This window comes from Octopus sinensis, linkage group LG8 (genome assembly GCF_006345805.1).
Source record: "Octopus sinensis linkage group LG8, ASM634580v1, whole genome shotgun sequence".
In the NCBI taxonomy this organism is placed as follows: Eukaryota; Metazoa; Mollusca; class Cephalopoda; order Octopoda; family Octopodidae; genus Octopus; species Octopus sinensis.
The window spans coordinates 55,670,501-55,685,621 of record NC_043004.1 but is presented as its reverse complement, the minus strand read 5'-3'; the positions used below and the strand labels follow the sequence as shown (position 1 = coordinate 55,685,621).

The 15,121-nt window shown below is 38.1% G+C and overlaps 1 protein-coding gene across 2 annotated transcripts in view; it reads left to right on the top strand.

Moving 5' to 3' along the window:
* LOC115215174 (WASH complex subunit 5) overlaps window positions 1-15,121 on the top strand; it is a 229,346-nt gene that overhangs the window by 209,121 nt on the left and 5,104 nt on the right. For both annotated transcript variants that reach the window (XM_029784356.2, XM_036505410.1), the window contains exons 24-27: window positions 4,756-4,859; window positions 8,627-8,756; window positions 10,027-10,123; window positions 14,407-14,563. In XM_029784356.2, the coding sequence (XP_029640216.1) occupies window positions 4,756-4,859; window positions 8,627-8,756; window positions 10,027-10,123; window positions 14,407-14,563 (488 nt within the window). The remainder of the gene's footprint in view (window positions 1-4,755; window positions 4,860-8,626; window positions 8,757-10,026; window positions 10,124-14,406; window positions 14,564-15,121) is intronic.

Sequence of the window (15,121 nt, the reverse complement as noted above, 5' to 3'; positions counted from 1 at the left end):
GTATGTATATATGTATGTATGTATGTATGTATGTATGTATGTATGTATGTATGCATGCATGTATGTATGTATGTATGTATGTATGTATGTATGTGTATGTATGTATGTATCGTCGTCATCCGCGTTGTCATCATCGTCATCATCGGTTACATTTCCGAGGTTGCATGGGTCGGACGGAGTTTATTGAAGTAAATTTTTTGCGGCCCGGATGCCCTTTCTGTCGCTAGTCATCACCTGTTTCTAAATAACAGAATACTTCCCCATGGTTAGGTACAGCTTCATAGAACATTAGAAACAAATGACACACACACACACACACACACACACACACCACACACACACACACACACATATAATATTATATTATATTATATATATATTATGTACTAGTACTATATATATATATTATATCATATTATATATGTATATATATTATATATATATGTATATATATTATGCACTATATATATGTGTGTATATATATTATGTACTATATATATATTATATCATATTATATATGTATATATATATTATATATATACATATGCATATGTATACTTTTATTCGTTTACATGTTTCGGTCATTTGACTGCAACCACGCTGGAGCAATATCATATATATATATATATACACGCACACATCCATACACACACATACACACGCACACACACTCCCCAGTGATATTTCAATGTATTCATTCCTACAGCTGTTTCAGTTATTCCTGTGTAATACTATCTAATATATTTTGCTCAGTTCATGCATTATAGCCTATTTCACAGTATATGTAGTATTGTGCATGGATGGATATGTATTTTACGTGTGATATTAAGAATATAACGCAGTAAACGATACTTCTTATGGAACTGTAAACATTTTTAGCGTAGATTTGAGTCATCAAAAAAAAAAAATTATGGGTTACACTGGCGTCTCTCATAGTTGCTGATCCTAGCATATGGTCAGTGTATTTTTGTAAAAAAAAATGTTAACGGGTTTAATACCAAGCTTGCTTACCAATCACATGGTTCCGGGTTCAGTCCCACTGCGTGGCACCTTGGGCAAGTGTCTTCTACTATAGCCTCAGACCGACCAAAGCCTTGTGAGTAGATTTGGTAGACGGAAACTGAAAGAAGCCCGTCGTATATATGTATATATATATATATGTGTGCGTGTATGTTTGTGTGTCTGTGTTTGTCCCCTCTAGCATTGCTTGACAACCGATGCTGGTGTGTTTATGTCCCCGTTACATAGCGGTTCGGCAAAAGAGACCGATAGAATAAGTACTGGGCTTACAAAGAATAAGTCCCGGGGTCGAGTTGCTCGATTAAAGGCGGTGCTCCAGCATGGCCACAGTCAAATGACTGAAACAAGTAAAAGAGTAAAAGAGTATAAGTGCAGGAAAACCATTTCCTTGAAATATTCCCCTTGAAACATTTATAACATCATAGACTCATAGTTTTACTGTCAGTCGTGTGAGGATTGTTAGCTAGGTCTTTGTGAGCCCCTCAATGGCAACACCTAAAGTAGCAGGTATGTTTGCCAAGTGAAAAAAATACATACTTCAGCAACCATGAGTGAGGAATAGGGTTGAATGTTTTCCTATAATCAAGCCATACTCTCACAAGGTTTCTGTTGTGTTTTCTTACAACAGAAACCTTGTGGCCCACCATTGTACATCAAAGTTTGTTCGGCACTTTACCTACATCCCTTCTTTCCACCGATCTCCTTATTGATCACTATGCTGTTGGATTCGCAATGATCCTGGAGGATTTGGCTGAAACAGCTTGTATAGAGCTAGTACATAATATTTAGGCAATCAATGAACCAATAGTTTTGTGACAACTCGAAGGTTCAGTTCTTTGGTATATAATGCGTCTTTCGGTTACAGCAAACCAATTTGGTATGCCATTCTAGTCTTCCATTGTTCTTTTGAATATACGTGTTCATAACTTTCTGTAAAAGGTTAGCTTCTTCAACTATTTGGTTTCTTCCACGTGTCTTCCAATTATGTACTTTGCCTGTAGCTATGGTCAGTAGGGTCGATTGTGTATATTTTACTGTTGGTGTTGGTACTCTTTTACTCTTTTACTTGTCTCAGTCATTTGACTGCGGCCATGCTGGAGCACCGCCTTTAATCGAGCAACTCGACCCCGGGACTTGTTCTTTTGTAAGCCCAGTACTTATTCTATCGGTCTCTTTTGCCGAACCGCTAAGTACAATATCCTTTCCTAAATCTCTCTTTCCGTTAGAGACCTTAGACCAGAAAGTATATGTGTGTGTGTGTGTGCGTACAGGTATATGCTGCGCATGTAGGCATGAATATATATCTGTGCATATATATTTATGTACATGTGTTTGTTTATGCATGTTTGCATATAGGCAAGTGCGTATACATACATATGTCTCTATATGTGGGTATGGTTTTATAGTTCAGCTGTGATTATGTATGTCTTTTGTATTGGTGTTTGTATGTAAGCTGATGTACTCTTTTACTCTTTTACTTGTTTCAGTCATTTGACTGCGGCCATGCTGGAGCACCGCCATTAGTCGAGCAAATCGACCCCGGGACTTATTCTTTGTAAGCCCAGTACTTATTCTATCGGTCCCTTTTGCCGAACCGCTAAGTGACGGGGACGTAAACACACCAGTATCGGTTGTCAAGCAATGCTAGGGGGACAAACACAGACACACAAACATACACACACACACACACACACACACACACACACACATATATATATATATATATATATATATATATATAGGAGATAAATAAAAATATATGCATACATACAAACATATATGTACGTACCTACATCTACATGTATATATACATGCATATATAAATAATTATACGGGAGTACAGGACATCACAATAAGACGTAGAAACGGAAAAAGCCAAAAAACAAAAACAAGAAAACGGAAAACGAAAAACAAGAAAACGAAAAACAAATACAGGACGAGCTACACAAGGACAAAACCCCCGTCATCAGCTGTCGCTAGAGGAGTCAGGCATGTTTCGAAGGCATAACAGAACACTAATCCAATAGGCCTTCCTGCGAGAGAATTAAAATAAAATTTCAAGCAGCGGGGCAAAATGAGTACGAACACAAGACTGCAAAATTAAAATACATGTACAAAAACAAACACAAGAGGACGAACGAAAAAGCCTTTTTTCTGGCATAGACAAACGATAAAACTGCAAAAATAAAAATACATGTACAAAAAGTACAATTAGTTACAAAACGAGAAAATAACAGGAATACTATACAGGAAATCAACCACACAAGGGGACGAACGAAGAAGCCTTTTGCTGGCAAGGACGAAAGTGTAGTAGCAGCGCGTGGAGGCAGTCTTTTCAATAGTGGGAACCACATGTAACCACTTTATAGGCAAGGAAGAGATATATATATACACACACATATATATATACATACATATATACGACAGGCTTCTTTCAGTTTCCGTCTACCAAATCCACTCACAAGGCATTGGTCGGCCCGGGGCTATAGCAGAAGACACTTGCCCAAGATGCCACGCAGTGGGACTGAATCCGGAACCATGTGGTTGGTTAGCAAGCTACTTACCACGCTGCCACTCCTTGAAGATATACGAGTTTATTTTTTACCTTCCCTATTCATTCAGAGTTAATATTCAATGCAACTAAACAGAAAGAGCTGTATTTTTTCCTGTGAATGTATATTTGTATCTATTCAGTTACTTTAGATGCATTTACGTTTTTATGAACTTTTTGTTTCTTCTCCCAACCACTTACTGCACGACCTATTTATTCGAAGTTTTCACTTTGTTGCTTTTTGCTTTTGTTTGAAACAAAAGCATTGTCTACCTTCCCACTCCATTTCAAAACTTCCCATCCTTTTGTTCGTCTCGCACATTTGACGTTTGTCCTTGAAATACTATCACTTTCTCTTGGCCATTAATCTCTCGTCTTCCATTTTACCCACCTTTTTACATCAACTTCAATTTCTTCTTCGTTTTATTTGCCTCCAATATGAGCGACAACACCGCTGTCTTCTCCGACGAAGAACAAAGCCTGAAACGGTGGTTGCCACTTCCTTCTGCAGAGCTGCCGTCTTGAAGAGCCTATCTGGCTTATCTTTATATATAAAAGTGAAGTTGTGTGCTGTCTGTTTCCTACGATTTAGATTCCTAACTACTCCCACATTTTGCGGTGCAGTTTAACCAAAACCGGGTATCTTATAGTCGTGATTCATATCGAGCCCTTCTGGGTCTACGATGAGTCTACGATTTAAAAAAAAATTACCATAATTTTTTTCCATTTTAATGCATTTTTTCGCTATTATATAAGGGAAGTAACTCTCTAAAAATGTCTACAATGAGTCAACGATTAAAAAAAATTACCATCATTTTTTTTCCATTTTTAATGCATTTTTTTGCTATTTTTTGGCTATAACTCTAAAAATGCTTATATAGTTATTTCCCTTACAAACCCGAGCAACGCCGGGCGATACTGCTAGTCATTACTATTTGGCAGAACTGTTAGAGTATAAGAAAAATGCCTTGCCTGACACTTTACATTTTGAGTTCAAATCCCACTCAGGTCAACTTTGCCTTTCTCCTCTGCAGGGTCAATAAATAATGTACTAATCAAGTACTGGGTTCAATGTCATCAATTTGCTCCCTTCTCTCAAAAATTGCTGGCCTTTTGTAAAAACTTTTGGCCATCATCAGCCTCTTCATTATTATTATTATTATTGTTTACTTGATTTCCTTTAGGTTGGACAAATGCAACTATTACGGAGGCAAATAGCAAATGAGTTGAATAATTCCTGTAAGTTTGATTCCAAGATTTTAGCCAGTGCTTTACAAACTATGAACAAGTAAGTGTCACTTCTTCCACAAACAATTTTTATTACAATATCTTACTTTTATACTGCACCGTATTTAGATTTGAAGACTTAAGCTATAAAAAGCTTGGAGACATCCAAATCACACCAGAAAGTTTCACAAAAATTGAATGTATATGTGCATTTTAATTATTTTGAGATCCCTGTGGATTGTGTCCAAAATGTAACTTGTTTAGCTTTTGTCTAAAACCAGCACAACTTTTAAGACTGTTTCGTTTTAACCCCAGGAGGGAGGAATTTTCTATCTAAACTGCAGACTTAGCTAACTGAAAGATTTTGGTTTTTCGCAGGTTTTTTTTTTTTTTTTTTTTAAGGAAGTTTATATTGATGCCATCATCCTCATCATCATCATTTAACATCCGTTTTTCATGCTAGCATAGGTTGGACAGTTTGACAGGAGCTGGCTTGGCAGAAGACTGCACCGGGTTTCACTGTCTGTTTTGGCATGATTTTTTTACAGCTGGATGCCCTTCCTAACACCAACCACCCCACAGAGTAAACTGAGTGTCGCTTATATACACTAGCACCAGCAAGGTCTGTTTTGGCATGGTTTTTACTGCTGGATGCTCTTCCAAGTGCCAACCACTTTACCATGTGGACTGGATGCTTTTGTAAACAGATTTATGTTGTTGCTTGTTATCTCTGACTTAGGAAGCCTGTAGACAAATGCTATTACTAGCCACCATTTTAAGAGTATAAGTAACAATCATTTGCTAATCATTTGAAAGCCAAGATGTGGGAGATAAATAGCAACAAGTATGAGCTTGATGGATTCTTGTTAGCAACAACTGTTATTTTGATTTCTTTCATTTGTTTCCCATTTTTTTGCCCCCTAGAAATAATATTGCTCTAATTCTATATTTAATGTAATTTCCCTATTCTTATAATCGATATTGAATAAAGAAACATAACATTTTCTAAAGTTAGGCATTTACTCTTTTACTCTTTTCCTTGTTTCAGTCATTTGACTGCGGCCATGCTGGAGCACCGCCTTTAATCGAGCAACTCAACCCCAGGACTTATTCTTTTGTAAGCCCAGTACTTATTCTATCGGTCTCTTTTGCCGAACCGCTAAGTGACGGGGACGTAAACACACCAGCATCGGTTGTCAAGCAATGCTAGGGGGACAAACACAGACACACAAACATATACACACATACATATAAACATATATATACATATATACGACAGGCTTCTTTCAGTTTCCGTCTACCAAATCCACTCACAAGGCATTGGTCGGCCCGGGGCTATAGCAGAAGACACTTGCCCAAGATGCCACACAGTGGGACTGAACCCGGAACCATGTGGTTCGTAAGCAAGCTACTTACCACACAGCCACTCCTACGCCTATTTGCTCATTTTTGATATCACACCTTCTAAAAAAAGGCAGCAAGTTTTACATTATATTTTTATGGGAGTTCTTATGATATTTCCAAAATGCTAAAAGAGACTTGTTGATGTCAACTGTGTTCTCTTCTTGTTTTGATATTGATTGATTATTTATGATCAAAACAATTAATATTCTATGTGATCACGTGACCGATCAGACCATCAGATGTTGTTACACATCGCTGGTCACAATGCGTTCGCATTGTTTTAGCCTTCGAATGACACCACCCCGCTGGCTAAGCGAGCAGGCCAACAGAAGAAAGAGTGAGAGAAAGAGTGGTGAAAGAGTACAGCAGGGATCATCACCCCCCTGCCGGAGCATTGTGGAGCTTTTAGGTGTTTTCGCTCAATAAACACTCACAACGCCTGGTCTGGGAATCGAAACCGCGATCCTCCGACCGCGAGTCCGCTGCCCTAACCACTGGTCCATTGTGCCTCCACATATTCTATGTAAGAAACCAATATCTCCCCATGCTGTTGCATTTTAATACTGAGTGTCTTTTTTAATTCAGTGCTGGTTTTATAATGTGCTGAATTCAAGGAATATTATTTTTGAGAATAAAGTGATTAATTATTGGTTGAACAGCACATCCAGATATTATGTGTTACCATTCAGAATGCTTGTTAGCAATGTGTACAACCCCATAGGGGGTTGTGTATGACCATCAAAAGTGTTCCAGTAATGACCATCTCATCATTTTGTACATCAGAAACTATGTTGTTCAATGTATCCTACCTTTTTTTAAGATAGTAAAGTGTGATTTGAGGATAAGTAGGCGCAGCAGTGGCTGTGTGGTAAGTAGCTTGCTTACCAACCACATGGTTCTGGGTTCAGTCCCACTGCGTGGTACCTTGGGCAAGTGTCTTCTACTATAGCCTCGGGCCGACCAAAGCCTTGTGAGTGGATTTGGTAGACGGAAACTGATAGAAGCCCGTTGTATATATGTATATATATGTGTGTGTGCATGTATGTTTGTGTGTCTATGTTTGTCCCCCTAGCATTGCTTGACAACTGATGCTGGTGTGTTTATGTCCCCATCACTTAGCGGTTCGGCAAAAGAGACCGATAGAATAAGTACTGGGCTTACAAAGAATAAGTCCCGGGGTCGATTTGCTCGACTAAAGGCGGTGCTCCAGCATGGTCGCGGTCAAATGACTGAAACAAGTAAAAGAGTAAAGAGTAAAGGAGTAAATATTACTAGAAGATTCCCTTCATTGTCTTGGTTTACAAGTTTATTCCAAGCTGTACATTAGTATGCAAGATCTGAAAAATTATACATTTTAAATGGAAGTTTTAGAGTGGCCAGTCAGTAATGTACTGATCAGATGCTGGTTTCACAACTGATATCCTATCAAACACTCAGTACTGTGTCACAAGCAGAAAGTACTTAATTAATTCACAATTGTTGAGTTTGCTTGGCTTAGAACGCAAAGCTTATCATGTTAATCTGCAAGCTAATAACTGTTTTACGCATTACTAGCAGTATCGCCCGGCTTTGCTCGGGTTTGAAAGGGAAATAACTATGTATGCATTTTTAGAGATGTAAAGTATAATAGCCATCTCAATATGGCTAACCACAAAGGGTGGGTGTTACTGTAGCTTTTTACGTTCTGAGATTTAATAATAAATTTTTAGAGAGTTACTTCCCTTATATATGCCAAAAATGCATTAAAAATGGAAAAAATTGATGGTAATTTTTTTTTTAAATCGTAGACTCATCGTAGACGTGCGCTAATACCCAGAAGGGCTCAATATGAATCACGACTATAAGATACCCGCTTTTGGTTAAACTGCACCGCAAAATGTGGGAGTAGTTAGGAATCTAAATCGTAGGAAACAGACAGAACACAACTTCACTTTTATATATAAAGATAAGCTTGTTGGGCTGAACTTAAATCCATTTGAGAGTATAACTTGGAGAAAAGTTATGAGGTGTCATGCTTGAGTTAGGCCTTTTAAAGTATTTGGTAAACAAGCAGAGTCAACATAGGGTTGAAAGAACTCTTTAACCTTGTTGAGAACATGGCAACTCTCTCTCTAGTGCTGATGCCATGATAAAATGTACCTAGTATGTTCTGTAATGTGATTGGTGACTGTATCGGCATCTGGGTATAGAAACGAAGCCAAAAATGAAATTTGCGAGAAATTTTCCTGGGAGGGAAGTCACTCCAAATAAAAACCACGTAGGCCATGACAACCCATGCCAGAACAGAAAGTGAATGTAAAATTGTGCCAGTGATGATGTGACTCCAGTAATAATCAAATGCTTTCGTATGTGATGAAACATCCAAATATATGAATCTGTGTAAGTTTTGTTGTTAAATCTCTTCCCCATTGTTCTTTCATACAGTGCATTGCTAGCAGATATTCAGAGACACTATCAAGATCCATCATTGCCTTATCCTGATGAAGAAAACCCTCTTATGTACCAGCTATCATCATATCTTGAAGCTGCTGGCAACCATAATCCTCTGTTGAAGGTAAGAATCTCTGCATTTCTTTACACACTTCATATTTAGTAAACAAATGAGACTGTTTTTTTTTATTCATTTTTTTATTTCTCTCATTAGACTATGACCTTCCTGGGTCTCTGCCTTAATCATATCAACCTCCCTAAATATTTCAGTGTGTTGACATAGTCCACACCTGTTATTTGTAATGTTGTTAAGTTATTTCTCTTGTAGTGGCTGAAGTAATAGAGAGCCAGACTAATTTCATTGCAGTATTTAGTTCCACCCCTTTACTTTCTGCATTCAGGCCCTGCCAAGATCAACTTTGTCTTTCATCCTATAAAATAGAATATTTGCTGCTGTTGTTGTTGTTTTTTAGTCCCAGGTCTGCCCTGATCAAACAGACCTGGAAGTGAAGGTGCTCTTGTCATGACTACCAAATCTTTTTTGTGTATCAAACTATATTGTCTAATGGGTTCTTCTTTATTTAAAATGGTTAAATGTAATTTGCTTATTATTTCTGAGTTCAAATCCTACACAGGTCAACTTTGCTTTTCTCCTCTACAGGGTCAATAAATAATGTACTAATCAAGTACTCGGGTCAATGTCATCAATTTGCTCCCGTCTCTCAAAAATTGCTGGCTTTGTGTAAAACGTTTTGGCCATCATCAGTTGAATTGACCAAATGTACCCTTTGCAAAAATGTGTCTTCACTATACCTAAATTAGCAATTATTTCTGTTTTTAGAGAGTGGTGGTCATGGCTCCAATGAATGGGCCCACTGTTGGTGCATGAATGGGCCTGTTTTCAGTGTATGTGTGCATGAATGGGCCTACTCTCAGTGTGTGTGTGTGTGCATCTATGTGAAGGCTCCTTTAGTTCCTTGCAAGATAGCATGTTGATAGACAATCCTAATCTCTGAGACACAATCACAGGTGTGTACAGGTAAATACCATCACTTTTGTTTGTTGTTTTCGTCCAATTTCAGTGTAAACCTCCACTCACCCTAATATGGGTTTCAAATTTTAGCACAAGGCCAGAAATTTCAGAAGAGGGGTTAAGTTGATTAGATTGGCCTCAGTGCTCAACTAGTACATATTTTATTGATCCCAAAAGGACGAAAGGCAAAATTGGCCATGTTGGCATTTGAACTCAGAACATAAAGGCAACATGCTAATGACTCTGCCTGCTTGCCACCCTACCTCTCCCTAATATTGTCACATGTTTTCACAGTATACTCTCATCCATTTCTCTTGTAGTAATACCAGGAAAGATTCCTAATATTTTTTTTTCCTTACAGATTTATATTACAACAAAACGAGTCACTTGTTTCCCACTGTTCACCTTCCTTTTGGTCATATCCCATCTTCCAAAACTCACCTACAATAAATCAATAGGTAAGTTAACCCGTTTTATATTTAACATAAAAAAAACTTAAATTTTGGCGAGATGATTGCAGCGTTAAAGGGAGATAATTAAAGCGTGAAATAATATTGTTACTAAGTTTGATATATATAGCAACATAATCAATGGTTTTGGTGGTAGATGGGATTTCCAGAAGAAAATTTTTAACTTAAAACAGTTTTTCTTAACTTTCTGGGCAGTGTACACCCACTAGATTGTTTTGGATGTGAAGGTTTTTGTAATTTTGCACATGAAATTCGCCAATATTTTCCTTTTTTGAGAACTGCTACAGAGTTTGAATACTGCTAAGAAGTATTAAGTATTATATTAATAGAAGAAACTGAGTGATTCAAGTAACTTTTGAGTGTTGAAGAATTGTAACCTACCAATAAAACAGACAGTCTTAACTCTAATTAGCAGTAGTATTTGTTTTGTTTTTTCCATAGTGTTAGTGGAGTGATTTTTGTTTTATTTATTTATTTAGGTGGAGAGATTTTTTTTTCGCTGGAACTGTAGGAAGAGGCTCTCTTAGACAAGTGAGATCGATGCTATTGGTCTTCCTCTTGAGCCTTCCTGCAGAAATTATATGAGTAAGGGGGAATTCCTGAGGGCAAATATTCTGGCAAGGAAGGACTTAGAATAGAGATTAGGAGGTGAAGAAGAAGGGTTGAAAATAATGCGGATGGTGAGGGAGAAGAGAGACGAGTAGGATAGAAATGCTTGAATAGAGCTGGCTTGAGGCTAACTAGACCCAAAGAACAGGAGCCACTATAGTAGATCAGATAGGCAGAGAGAGGAAAATACTATTTGAAATTCCTCACCTTAAAGCAGTTGTGGACAAACTGCATCTTGCAGGTCTTCTTGATTGGCATTCCTAATGACAAATTATCATAGTTTTTTTTTTTGTTGTTATTATTAGGCGCAGAAGTGGCTGTGTGGTAAGTAGCTTGCTAACCAACCACATGGTTGCGGGTTCAGTCCCACTGCGTGGCACCTTGGGCTATAGTCTTCTGCTATAGCCCCGGGCCGACCAATGCCTTGTGAGTGGATTTGGTAGACGGAAACTGAAAGAAGCCTGTCGTATATATGTATATATATATATATATGTGTGTGTGTATACGTTTGTGTGTCTGTGTTTGTCCCCCTAGCATTGCTTGACAACCAATGCTGGTGTGTTTACATCCCTGTCACTTAGCGGTTCGGCAAAAAGAGACTGATAGAATAAGTATTGGGCTTACAAAGAATAAGTCCCGGGGTCGATTTGCTCGACTTAAGACGGTGCTCCAGCATGGCCACAGTCAAATGACTGAAACAAGTAAAAGAGTAAAGAGTGCAAACTGCTTGAGTTTGGGTCATGTCTTGTACAGCCACTCCTTGGAATAGAGCGAACAAAGGTAGATAACCCACGGCTAATGACAGCTTGGTATTTCATCCCGTCGTTTGATTTCTTTTAAGAATTGTGGTGGTACTTGACATAATAAACTGAACTTTGGATTTGGTACTCTACAATTTTAAGTTTTATCTTTTGTGTATTTTTTTTTATTCCCCACAACATATCAACTAATTCATTCTTTGATGATCTTCAGGTGAACCATTCTTACATCTAAATATACTTTGTAGAACTTACAGAATTATGTTAGAGTTCAAGACAGATGCTTTTCATGTCTTGCTCAACATTGGCTGAATAGACCTATGCATGTAACAAGGTGTGTTTTGTTCATTTCTTCAAGTGAACTACTCTTACAACATACCCTGACACTATGTTTATATGTAAGCTTACTTACATAACTTAGATAACAGCAGTTGAAATAACAGTTGTTGTATAACCTTAGCTCAGCCTTGATTAAGCAGACCTATGATCAAAAGCTTTTCGATTGTAATAATCCCATTTTCTAAAATTTTGGTCAAAGAATACACTATATGATGTGTCCTGTCCTCGTTTAAGAGATTAAGGTGCAACATGAGTTAGATTTCCTTCCTATTTCCTAAAGGTCAAATGATTTGTGTTTTATACGTAGGAATTGGATCCATGGAGATAATCAGAAAATTGATAAACTGAAACAAGGGAGTTAATAAACCTAAACCTGTTAATTACTTTGAAAATAATTTATCTATGTGTCTGGGGAGAGTCATTTTCTTTTTGTGCCTGGTAAAATTTTCACTTATTTCTTATTTTTATTTTCTTAAAATTTTTGTTGTGTCTTGCAACCTTTTTAATAGTCTTGACTCTGTCCATTATTTACACTGCATTCCTTTTTGTTTGTGTGTGTGTGTGTGTGTATGTGTGTGTGCCTATGCCTATTTATCTATGACAATTCAAATATATAAATTGTTATTCTTGTGCTGGTAAACAATCCATTCATTTGATGCATAGTTTTCAGTCTGATGCTATTGCTTAACCCAAGGTGTACCCTGATGCAACAAACTTATAATCTTGACAATCCCCACTTTTTTTTATGTACTTAGGACTACATTTTCTCACATGTATTTCCTATTTTAAGACAGTAGGATAAGATTTGAGGGAATTTAGCTGCTGTTTCTCGCTGCTTATGCACCACATGTTATTATTGTTGCTGTTGAGTATCTTCTTTTATCTTTTACTTTGTTTTAGTCACTGGACAGCAATCATGCTGGAGCACTTCCTCCAAGGGTTTAGTAAACAAAGCAACACCAATTGCCAAGCGTAGTGACAGGGACAAACTCAGATATACCTACATACATACATACATATATACATAAGCCAGTCATACACATGCATACGTGTGTGTGTGTATATATATACACACATACACTCACAATAAGCTTCATTCAGTTTCTGTCTAACAAATCCACTCACAAGGCTTTGATCAACATGGAGTTATAATAGAAAATCACGTGATCACGTGAACGACCAGTCCATCAGATGTTGTTACACATCGCTGGTCACAATGCGTTTGCATTGTTTTAGCCTTCAAATGACGCCACCCCGCTGGCTAAGCGAGCAGGCCAACAGAAGAAAGAATTGGAGAAAGAGTGGTGAAAGAGTACAGCAGGGATCACCATCCCCTGCCGGAGCCTCGTGGAGCTTTAGGTGTTTTCGCTCAATAAACACACACAACGCCCGGTCTGGGAATCGAAACTGCGATCCTACGACCGCGAGTCCGCTGCCCTAACCACTGGGCCATTGCGCCTCCATAATAGAAAATACTTGTCCAAAGTGCTATGTTGTGGGACCGAACCTGGAACCATATTGTTGGGAAATGAACTTGTTACCACACAGCCAGGCCTGTGCTTCTCTCTACTTCTTTTCCTGCACTCACTGACCTACCGTTATCCAGTCAGGATTGTCTTGATACATCATTCTTCATCCTCGTCTAGTTACAAATGCTCAATATAAGAACAAAATGATAGTCTCAGAAATCTCTTTGAATGATGATGATGATCATCATCATCATCATTTAACGTCTGTTCTCCATGCTGGCATGGGTTGGACGGTTCAACTGGGATCTTGGAAGCCCGAAGGCTGCACCAGGCCAGTCAGATCTGGCAGTGTTTCTACAGCTGGATGCCCTTCCTAACGTCAACCACTCTGTGAGTGTAGTGGGTGCTTTTTATGTGCCACCGACACAGGTGCCAGACGAGGCTAGCGAACAGCCACGCTCGGATGGTGTTTTTTACATGCCACCGGCACGGAGGCCAGGTGAGGCTGGCACGGCCACGATCGGATGGTGTTGTTACGTGCCACCAGCATGGAGGCCAGTCGATGCAGTACTGACTACAGCCACGTTCGGATGGTTTTCTTATGTGCCACCGGCACTGGTATCACAAAACTACAAATTCCATTGATGTTCATCGATTTTGATTTGATTCTTTGATTTTTGATTTTTTGATTTCTTATTATCATAATCATCAACATTGAATGTCGTCCACTTTCCATGCTGGCATAGGTTAGACAGCTTGACAGGAACTGGCAAGGTCAAGGGTCACACCAGGTTCTATAGTCTTTTTTTACTTGGTTTCTATAGCTGGACAGCCCTCCTAATGCCAACCACTTTATAGAGTATACTGGCTACTTTTTACATGGCACTATCAACAGTGCTTTTTACATGACACCAGCACCCACACCAATGCTATTTATGAAGCATCTTAGCTTTAGGATTTCAATTCTGTTGTGGTGGGCACCACATATTTCACTCTTTTGTCATCTCTTTCATAAGGCTCTGCGTTTTGATGCTTATTTCTCATTTTAACGTGTTTTCCTCACATTTTCCCTTTTATCTTTTTTTTTTTTTTTCAGGAACTATAATTTGTAAAAAGACAGCTGACCCTCTAGATGCCCCACCGTTTATTGTTGGGGTGATCACATTATTGAAACAATACCATTCAGACAACACTGATTTATTCATGGTGTTGATGGGCCAGTATATACGATCTTTGTTTGAGATAATCAATACGTAAGTCAATATACACCATTGATTACTTGTTGCTTTTTTTTACATTTTTGTTTCTTTCTAACTGTTTTCAACACGAGTTAAACTTTTAACATTTTTCACTGAATCTAAATTTGCAAAATTAAGATTTGCTGGGTTTTCAACTGAATGGTTTTTGTTTATGAACAGAAAGACATTTAAGTTGTTAAATCAATTTTGATAAGCTAGCATCAAATGGTTCTGAATACTGAGATATTTGCTTGTATTTTCCAGACAATACGGTGTCTTGAATATTTTGAAAAGGGTATATATATATCACTGCATGGCACTTTGGGTAGGTGTCTTCCGCTATAGCCCTGAGCCGACCGGAGCTTTGTGATTGAATTCGGTAGGCGGGAGTTACTGCCATGTGTGTATGTGTGCATGTAGCTGCTCAGTGCCTCTCCGAAGGAGAGAGAGGGATATATATTATATATATATATATATATATATAATAATAATAATAATAATGGTTTCGAATTTTGCCACAAGGGCAGCCATTTTGGGAGCAAGGATCAGTCAATTACAATCAACCCCAGTACT